This window comes from Oryctolagus cuniculus, chromosome 1, assembly GCF_051225735.1.
Source record: "Oryctolagus cuniculus isolate XC-2025 breed Fujian yellow rabbit chromosome 1, ASM5122573v1, whole genome shotgun sequence".
Lineage (NCBI taxonomy): Eukaryota > Metazoa > Chordata > Mammalia > Lagomorpha > Leporidae > Oryctolagus > Oryctolagus cuniculus.
In genome coordinates, this window is record NC_142867.1 from 117,475,554 (window position 1) to 117,486,201 (window position 10,648).

At 38.6% G+C, this 10,648-nt stretch overlaps 1 protein-coding gene across 2 annotated transcripts; it reads right to left on the reverse strand.

Moving 5' to 3' along the window:
• Positions 1–7,602: 7,602 nt before the first annotated feature.
• On the reverse strand, positions 7,603–9,931 carry LOC100345298 (olfactory receptor 8B3-like). 2 transcript variants are annotated; one of them, XM_089304248.1, is made up of 2 exons: positions 9,924–9,931; positions 7,603–8,536 (listed from the first exon to the last, which is right to left on the reverse strand). In XM_089304248.1, the coding sequence occupies exons 1-2, from the start codon at positions 9,929–9,931 to the stop codon at positions 7,603–7,605; spliced, it is 942 nt and encodes a 313-aa protein (XP_089160374.1). The 2 variants fall into 2 exon arrangements, with proteins under 2 accessions (XP_089160374.1, XP_008265087.2); XM_008266865.5 differs by lacking the exon at positions 9,924–9,931 and having other exon boundaries at positions 7,603–8,547.
• Positions 9,932–10,648: the final 717 nt, after the last annotated feature.

The following is a 10,648-nucleotide window of genomic DNA, read 5'->3' on the forward strand; positions in this document are numbered from 1 at the left end:
CCTGACTGTAAGTCTCTTACTTCACCAGCAAAGGCAAGAATCAACCGTATCTTTAAATGAGTAGAGAAACGAGTTCAAGTATAAGTCAGAAAGACTGAGTTTCATCTCAGCCACTAAATCGTACCTCTATTTGGTCAAGTGACCTGTGTTAATGTCTCTGTTACAAACTCTTCGTCCACAAATGAAAGAACTGGACTAGGTGATGTCTAGAATATCCAAAATATAACTACTTTGCCTGAGGTATGGAAAAAGTTATTCATATGCTATTTATTTTATACTTGATTTTTTTAAAATTTATGTAATAATTTTATTAAGTATATAATATACACTAAAGATTGCAGAAAATAAAAATGCCAGATATACACAATAAAATAAGTCTTCAACCTGTTAAAGAGAAGAAACCACATCTTTTACAAAACTATGATAGATTTACAAGGGGGAAAAGTAACTGACTTAAGGTTACTTAGAAAGTCTCATTATCTTTATTTTCACCCTCAAAGTCATACATAGCTAAGACTGTTCTGAGTGGTAGACATACATGGATTTCAAATCAGTTGGCCCTAGGACTGGTCCAACCTTGACTCCACAAAATACAATTTTGTGCAAACATTATCTTACTTGGTTTTCAACAAGATTAAAAATAGCTAAATTTTAGAATTTTCTGAGGGCTAAGGCGGAAAGTTATGTTAAATATCTAATATTAAATAGGTGTTCCAGTTTCTTACCAATCAAGCTATAGAAATCTAAGAGATCTTATTATATAAGCCAAGATTCAAGCTGTCTCTGAATCAATAGCAAAGTTTTGGTCTCTTGATTAAGCAAGTATTTAAATAGAGTGATTATAAAAAATAAAAAGCAATTTCCACACTACAAGATGATAACAGATACATCAAATTTCTATTAAATAAGTTAGCCAAGTAAGTGGGAGGAATTGTACTATGTTCAGAAAAATGAATGAATGGCCCTAAACTAATCTATAACCATAAAAGAATCTAGAAAGTCTTACTAAAGAATTTAGATTATGAGTAAATTTCATTTCTACTTCTTTATTTCTCCTCTTTTTCATCATATATAGGAATTCTCTCATCCTCATAATTCATTTTAAATACTAAATCATAGGATAAATCAGAGAAGAAGAAGGGAAGAGACAGTTGGTAAAATGACCAGTTGATTACATAGAAGATAATAAATAACACCCTAAATGTAGGAGAAGAAAACATTGCCAATTTGGGTGATTACACTAGAGATATGAGATTTTTTTGGAGAATTAGGTTGGACAGAGCTGTTTTAAGTGTGAACAAGTCAAAGACTGTTAGAATGAGAGGAGTAAAGCTAGTCATTTTTGATGTACTCATATGTAAAACATTGTGCTAGGTGTTTTATCTATATAGATCCTCATGCAAACTATATTTAAAGAGAATGCTTTTATTTTTATTTATGTTACACAAGTGGGATAACCAACACCAAGGGGAATTTGAGTAAAGTAAGTTTTACAAAGCTGAGCAGAGAACAATGGAAGCCAGGATTTCTACTCAAATCTGTATGGTTTCAAAGGCTATACATTTCAGTTGTACAATCATACCTTAGAGATAATCAAACTCTATGCTCACAGTTTACCCAGTTATATCAGAGGTATCAAAATCATTTAAGGTCCACAAAGAAGGGAAATGTTCTTTAAGGTAAGATGTAGTTGATCCTTGAACGGTGTCTTGTCCTCTTTAAATGAAGACTTTAAACATAGCATTGCTGGAAATGAAAAACACAGAGAAAAAAATGACAACACAATGAAGATGCAGCATTCATCCATAATTCAGTTCTAGTGCTTCCACGGTATCAATATAACTGCAGGAAGGCCAGAACTGACTCGGGCAACTCATCATTCCTATCAGAGTAGGCTTAAAACACAGGTGAAAATACAGAGAGTCAAATATACAATGAGAGATGACACTAAAACCAGCTCCAGTCCTGTCCTACACCATTCCTCAATCTTGTCAAGTGCCTGCCTTTCAGATATTAGTGGATACATTATGGAAGATTTGACTATGCAATTCCAGTCTTATACTCTTCTCAACTTTAGCCATAACATTACTATATCTGTCTATCCAGTAATAACTCTTTACTCTCTTGATTTTTGCTTCTCCACATCTGTAGTATGGATTCTCCAGCACAATGGCCTATTATACACTTCCACAATGGCACTAACTGATACCCTGACTGATACTGTTATTAAAAGTTTTATCTGTATAACTGGAATATAAGAGTTTAAATGCAAAGACCCTTTATATCTATAAAGTATTGCAAGCAAAATAACTCAGTAAAAAGAATGTACTACTTCAGTCTATAAAGTCTGTGAATAATGTGAAACTCTGTAAGATGTATAGTTGTGCCATCTCTTGATGGGAAGTAATGGAATTTTAAAAAATAGCATTAAAATATCCTGTAGTGTATAGTTTATGTTTTATGGTAACTTTACACTTATCTCCCATTTTAATTATTATTAAAATTCTGGCATGTAAAATACAGTGACTATCTGAAAACACTGAAGTCAAGAGATCACAGACTGCAGAGGACCTATGATGAACAACGATTTTCCCAGGAATGTTGCAGAAATACTTGAGCTTTGGATCTAGTGTCCCACTTGGGACCCTTCAGAACCTCGCCGTAAGCATTGCCTCCATCTGCTGTTCCTGAGTTTTGTCCCAGTATAACAAACATGCATTAACAGATAAAGGGCCTTCCTGAGTTCCATGAGCCACTCTGGCAAATGATGGTACATGAGGAGGAAATGTTGGAAACTGATTCACAGTCATTCAGTCAGTTAACCACCTGGACTGCACTTGTGTCTGAGGTTGGGTCAGTCTTGTAGAATTGACCCTTCAATATTTGAGATCTCCAGGTACACAGGTCAGAATGGACTTAAACTGTAAGATACCCAGCTGATGTTAGGGAATTGTTTATTGGAAAAATAGCACAGACACCTCACAGAAACATACTGTGTTGAGTGTGAGTACAAGGAAAAACAGTTGGAGTGGACTATGTTAGAATGGTGAGCACTCTGGACTCTGAATCTGGAGAAAAACATTGGTTTTCCAATACACAATATTGATGATAAAATATATTCATATATACTCAGGGAGACTCTCAAGAACAAGAGATTTTATTTGGAAATACCAGAAGTGTTGCAATCTGGGATGGGCATGTTATCAAATGCATAGGAACATCTGAGGAAATCTGGACAACAGCACCCTTTAACAACAGACTTCTCTGTACATGCAAACTGCGTTGAACAAAGATGATTGAGGAATGGAACTCAGTACAGGAGTTGACATGTATTCATTGATGGAGATGTTTATTGATAGGCAACTGTCCTCATGCCAGGGGCTCATCTGAAATACTGGGTGCCAGAGGAATTTCCTCTGATAAATTCTGGAGGAGGGAAACCTGCAGATATTTCAGGAATGCACCCATAACAGCCTCTTCTTTTTCACATAAAAGTTTATTTTTTATCTTGTTTATTTAAAAGACAAGGAGAGAGAGAGAGAGATAGAGATAGAGAGAGAGAGAGAAAGAGAGAGAGAGAGAGAAAGAGAGAATCTCCCATCCACTGGTTCAGGTTCACTCCACAAGAGCTGAACCAGTTACCAGAAACTATCGTGGTCTCTCACACATTTGGCAGAAACTCAAGTACTTGGGCCATCATCTGCTGTCTCCCAGTTGCATTAGCAGGAAGCTGAGTTGAAGGAACTCAGTCCTTTGCAATCTCATTGAGATGCATGCATCTCAAGCAGTGGCTTAAGCCACTGTGCAACAACACTTACCCAAGAGCCACTTTCCTAGGTGCACTCCCCACTCCATTTGGTTAGGATTCAAACAAATGATTCTTTTTATTTTGAGTAATTTCCACTATAATCATCAGAAAAATGCAGAAAAGAGATACAATGGGCCAGCGCCACGGCTCACTAGGCTAATCCTCCACCTTGCGGCGCCAGCACACTGGGTTCTAGTCCCGGTTGGGGTGCCGGATTCTGTCCCGGTTGCCCCTCTTCCAGTCCAGCTCTCTGCTATGGCCAGGGAGTGCAGTGGAGGATGGCCCAAGTACGTGGGCCCTGCACCCCTTGGGAGACCAGAATAAGTACCTGGCTCCTGCCATCAGATCAGCGCGGTGCGCCGGCCGCAGCACCCTGGCCGTGGTGGTCATCGGAGGGTGAACCAACGGCAAAAGGAAGACCTTTCTCTCTGTCTCTCTCTCTCTCACTGTCCACTCTGCCTGTCAAAAAAAAAAAAAAAAGAAATACAATGAAATATGACTCCACTACTTAAGATGACTATGGTCAAAAACATATTGACAAGGATATGGAGAAAGAGAATCCAACTACCTTATTGATACAATTATAAATTAGTATATTCATTATGAATAACAGTATGGAGTTTGCTCAAAAAACTAAAAATATAGTTACCATTTGAAAAATCAAATGGGAGCATTTCTGGGTATATACCTGAAAGAATTGAAACAGTATTGCAAAGAGATATCTGTATGCTCATGTTCATTACAGCACTATTCACAAAAAAAAATCATAGAAGTAACTTAAATGTCTTTTGGTGGATGCATGTATTTTTTAAAAATGTGGTACAGATTATGGCATTGTAGTACAGCAGGTTAGGCCATTCCCTGCAATACTACATTCCATTGAGTTCCAACTGCTCTGCTTCTGATCCAGCTCCCTGTTAACATGCCTGAGAAAGCAGTAGAAAATGGCTCAAGTCTTTGGGCCCCTGTACCTACAGGGGAGACCTGGATGGAGTTCCAGACTCCTAGTTTTGGCATGGTCCAGCTCCAGCCATTGCAGCTATTTGAAGGCTGAACTAGTGCATGGAAGATTTCTCTCTCATTCTGACTTTCCTTCCATCCCTGTAACTCTACCCTCAAATAAATAAATAAATCTTTTTAAAAAATCCATAATTAGTGATATAAGATAAAGATAACATTGAATTTCACTGAAACAGAAAAGGCTGCCAAGCATATACAACTTGATTGCCACTTGAAATTTCTATCTTATACTTGGTGAAAGTATGCTTTGGTTTTTCATTTTTATAATTTTCTTCATTTGAAGGCAGAGAGCCCGTGAAAGACATGCACACACACAGAGGTCAAGGGATGTCTTAACCATTGATTCACACGCCAAGTATCCACAAAGTTCAGGGCTGAAATAGGCAGAGGGCAAGAATTAGGAGTTGAATCCAGGTATCCCACAGGGTAGCAGAGACCCAACTACTTAGATATACATTATCAGGAAGCTGTAATGAAAAACAGAGCCAGCACTCAAACCTAGGCACTAAGATATGGGTTAAGGGCATCCCTAATGTCAGCTAAACCACGGCATAAAATGTCTGCCCTAAAAGTACTCTTCTTGAACTATCTACACATTGCCATATTACAGAGAATTCAACAATTCACCTGTATTCTGCTATATTCTTTTTCATGTGTAAGCCTATTATCTGTCAGGATCCAGCTTCATTGATTTATGGATATATTGATTCTTAGTACTTCTTTATCATTATTTTGAAATAGATATATTGGGGCCTGTGTTGCAGTATAGCAGGTAAAGCTATGGCCTGTGGTGCAGGCATCCCATATGGGCGCCAGTTGAAATTCCAGCTGCTCTACTTCCAACCCAACTTCCTGCTAATGCACCTCAGAAAGCAGTGTAGGATGGTCCATGTGCTTGGGCTCCTGCACCCATGTGGGAGACCTGGAAGAAGCTCCTGGATCCTGGCTTTGGCCTGCCCAAGCCCTGGCCATTATAGCCATTTGGGGAATGAACCAGAGAATGAAAGATCTCTCTGTATCTCCTGTATCTCTGTAATTCTAACTTTCAAATAAATAAAACATTTTTAAAAGAAGCATATATATATATATACACACACACATACACACACACACAAACATACATTTGTGATAATTTAATCAGTGAAGTACTTTTACTTAAAGGTCTTCAAATTCAAAGCCACCAGTCTTATTTCAATATATTTCTATAAATGTGATAGCTTTTTACTTCAGTGATGTGTTAAAAATACAAGCAAAGATACAGTTATAAGAATGACATAATTAAATTTTATATAGAATATATGATAAAAATTAAATAATTTTAACAGCAGTTAATCCAATCCATATATGTGTCTCTGCACAATTCTTATAAAAGGCAAAAACATGAACAGCTATGATTAAGTAAGCACATGCAATGACAGCTACAGCAAAACCGTCCACAGGAAGACAATGATGGGGAAGCGTCACTGGTTAAAGGTGCACACTGATGTAACAGACACTATGTGAAAAGAAGAGTGCATCTAAAAATGACTGGGATGTGATTTTTAAATCACTATATAGAACTTTCCAAACATGTATTCTTTCATTAATTTACATGATATCTTTGAAATGAGAAAAGAAAAGAAAATCTCTTGTGCAGGGCAGGGCAATTTGGTTTTGCTTAATGGTTTTATTTATTATTTCATGGATTTCACTAGACCTCACCCATGGAACCCTTACCATATGCCCAGGGTTGTTTAAAAATGAACATAGACAGGACTTCAAAACAAATCCCTGTGTAACTCTTTTACGACATATGTATACATATCTGCTCACTCATCATGCCCTCTCCTGAACACCTGCACCCAGCTACAGCTTGCTGTAAACAGCTAGCCCTCTGAGAGCACAGACATTTCTGTCTCAGATCTTTTATTGTTAAAAAGAGCTTCATACAGTATAGATTCTGAGTTAGGTTTTGCTGATTAAATATATTACATTGGTCAACACGGTGGCATAGCTGGTTAAACTTCCATTTGCAATGTGGCATTACCATATCAGAACATTTGTTCAAATCCCAGCTGCTCCACTTCTGTCCAACTATCTGCTAAAGCAGTGGGTGGAGCCCAAGTAATTGGATCCCTACCTCCCACCTGGGAGACCCAGATGGAGTTCCAGGTTACTGGCTTTGACCTGACCCAGCACCAGACTTTGTGTCCATAATGGGATGAACAAGTAAATGAAAGGTCCTTCTGTCATCCCCTCTCTCTATCACTCTGCCTTTAAATAAGTAAATAAATACAAGGAGTCTTTCCAAAAGGCACACTATTTTTTTCTGTATAAACTTCAGAGACAAAAGGAAGAATAGAAATAATAAATAGAATAATTACTGAAGATTGAAAATCTTTTTGATGAAAGAAAAAATATTACCCGTGATTTTTAAACATTAGTTATAAAATTCTTTCCAACAAAGATATTTGATGTCCCAGTAACCACATTCCTACCCTGAAGTCCCACCAGTTAGTAACATTCAGCTTTTTATCCTTACAATATCAGTTTAAGTGCTTCAACGAAGCTGGAGTACAACAGAATAAACTATTCTCCATATACTCTCTAAAAGGATGAAGCCTGATATTACAATTCTTACATTGTTTTGACTTGTGAGAGGATTTATGTACCAGATTGATTTTCCCTATTACAAATCATTTGAATTTCTATTGTCAGTCTTAACTATTACTTCCCTAGATTTATGTATTGTGCGCCCTTAGCAGATTCAGCATCCATAACCAATCCAATTCTACTTAGGAGAGAACACTTTTCTTCAAAGTCTTACTCAATGCAACATGAACATCTTTGTTCCTCAAACTGTAGATGAAAGGATTCATCATTGGCCCCACAATGGTATAAAAAATAGTAGATATTTTATCTTGAGGCAGAGACCCAGCAGAAGAAGGCTTAAGGTACATAAAAGCTGCAGATCCGAAGAAAAGACAAACAGCAATTATGTGGGAGCTGCAGGTACTGAAGGCTTTGGATCTGCCATGGGCAGAATGGATGCGGAGGATGTTGGAGAGGATCCTGGTATAAGAAACAAAAAGAGTGAGACTGGGCACTGTTACATTGATGCCCACCACAATGAAAACCACCAGCTCATTGATGTAGGTCCTTGTGCAGGAGAGCTGGAGGAGTGGAGCTACATCACACACAAAATGATTGATGATGTTGCTGTCACAGAAGGTGAGTCTCAGCATGCACATAGTGTGGGCCATGGCACCTGCAAACCCCATTGAATATGTCCACACTGTTAACATGAGGCAGACCTGAAGGGACATGTTGATCTTGTACAGCAGGGGCTTACAGATGGCCACATATCGGTCATAGGCCATCGATGTCAAGATACAGCACTCATCAATTACAAAGAAGGCAAAGAAAAAGAGCTGAGTCATGCACTCAGCATAGGAGATGATGTTCTCTTTCACAAAACTCACCAGCATTCTGGGGATTATGACACAGGAGTAGCAGAGATCAATGAAGGACAGGTTGCAGAGGAAGTAGTACATGGGGGTGTGCAGGTGAGGGTTCAGACCAATCAGAGCAATCAAGCCCAGGTTCCCCACCACAGTGACCACGTAGATTGTCAGGAAGAGGAAGAAGAGAGGCAGCTTAAGTTCTGGCTGTTGTGTCAAGCCCTGCAGGATAAACTGGGTCACTGTGGAATCATTTTCTGAGGTCATTCTTCTCTCGAATATATCTGTGAATGGAAGAAAAATAGAAACAGTAACAGATGAGAATCCAGCTTTCTTCACCCAATCCCTCTCTCATTAGACTGAGACCAAGAACAAGAGGATAAACTCAAGCCCACCCTGCTGTGCACTTTCATCTCCTCCATTTTACAAAACTGAGAGAATGTTAAAGCTTATGGTCAAGAAGACTTAGAACATTTCTGGAAGAAGGAGATTCAGGAGCTGTCTGACAGCTCTTGACTCTACAGTGTCTCCAGTCCATGACGCCCACCTCAGGGTAAATGGTGGTCTCAGATGAAAGGTGCTGAGGCATTTCAAGAACTCCTGGGCAGCTATAGATGAGGTGTAGAAGGAAACTAGCAGGGCAGATGCAATCAACACTCACCCTTCTGCATCAAGAATCAGAGGAAGATCTTGTAAACTCTTCCCCTCTGTTCTCACTGATGTGCAGGTGGCTTCGATGAATTTCAGGGGTGAACAGCTCAGAAAAGAGATTCTTTCTTGTTTCATGTAAATTTGGGACTGAGGATGCCAGAGCACATTCTTCAATCTCCCAGGCTGTAGAGAGCCTTGAGTCACAAATCATGGTTTCTCACAGTGCCTCTTCCCAAGGTGTCCTAGCCAACACAGGTGGGGTTAAATAGCATTTGCCAGTGCCAGCAGAGCCACTTGCCAATATGACTCAGAGAATATTATGGGTTAGGAAATCCAAGGGGCCTAATTACAAATTGGAATACCTATGTTTCTCCAGTGTTTCCCTAGAGGTCAGCCTTTTAGCAAAGCACAGTTTCCTAGACCGCCTTTACTGTCAAGTTCATTTTAATGGCACTGACTTTTTAGAACAATTCCAGTGTGCACATATTTTGGTGTTCTACTAAATGAGTCATATCCCCAAAACAAAAGGCAGGATGGCCACTCATGCAACCACATCAAAATTCATATATGAAATACTATACATTTATTTGTTTTTCTTCTCACAACACATTAAGCCCCCACAATCATTTGACTTCAAGCTCTTAAAGAATAGGGTTACTATTCATTTTCTACAATGTCATTTCTGCAGCAACTTAGAGAAATACTTGGCACATATATCAGTTAGTTGATTTAAAAAAATGAATGATTGAATGATAATCTCTTCTCCATCTGTCTTGTTAACTATACTTGATCTTTCAATAAAATTTTGTCCATTCAAAAATTATTTATGTAGTTTTCATGTTATATTTGTAGACCTGAATGTGGCACAAGATAAAACATGAGTAGGGCACATATACTCAAAGAGGTCATCAAAGAGAACCAGAGAAAGGCTCACATTTCCCTCCTGCCTGAAAACATGGAGAACTTGCATAGGCTCTCCAGGAGGTCTCTCCCCAAAGGACTACAAGAGCATAAACTCAGATCAAAGGTAGGTTTGAATCATTACAGAAAGCTCTCAAGAACAAACCCTAAAGATCTGCTCAATATAGAAGATCATCAGAAGCCACTCATTATTTTTATTTATTTATTGGCACAGAATTGAAAGGGTGAAAGTGCAAATGTGGGAAGCTTTGTATGGTGGCAACCTAAAGGAATGAGCTTCAGGAAGCAAATATACCTATAATTCATCAGCCTACCAATGATTTTCAACAAAATTCTCTGAGTTACACTTTTACTATGAATGTTTCTTAGAAACCAACATGTGGAAAAGGTGTAACAAAGGAAGAATCTCCAGAACTTCTCATAATTGAGGATAAACATAGAAATAAACTTATAGATGTTAATCTATATATTTATGAAAGGTCTTCTATATGCTGATTCACTCCCCAAATGGCCTCAACAGCTGGTGCTGGGCCAGACTGAAGCCAGAATCAAGGAGCTTCTTCTGGGTCTCCCACATGGGTGCAGGGGTCCAAGAACTTGGGCCATCTTCTACTGCTTTCCTAAGTGCACTAGCAGAGAGGTAGATTTGAAGTGGAGCTACTAGCACTCAAACTGCCACCTATACCTGCTATGTCACAGCACTGGCCCCAGTTTCTTTTTATGTAACTCAAGCCCCATATTTTCTAACTTGCCAAGTAACTGGTAACTTAAGATTGATATTATACTACACAATGAAGATACATTAAAA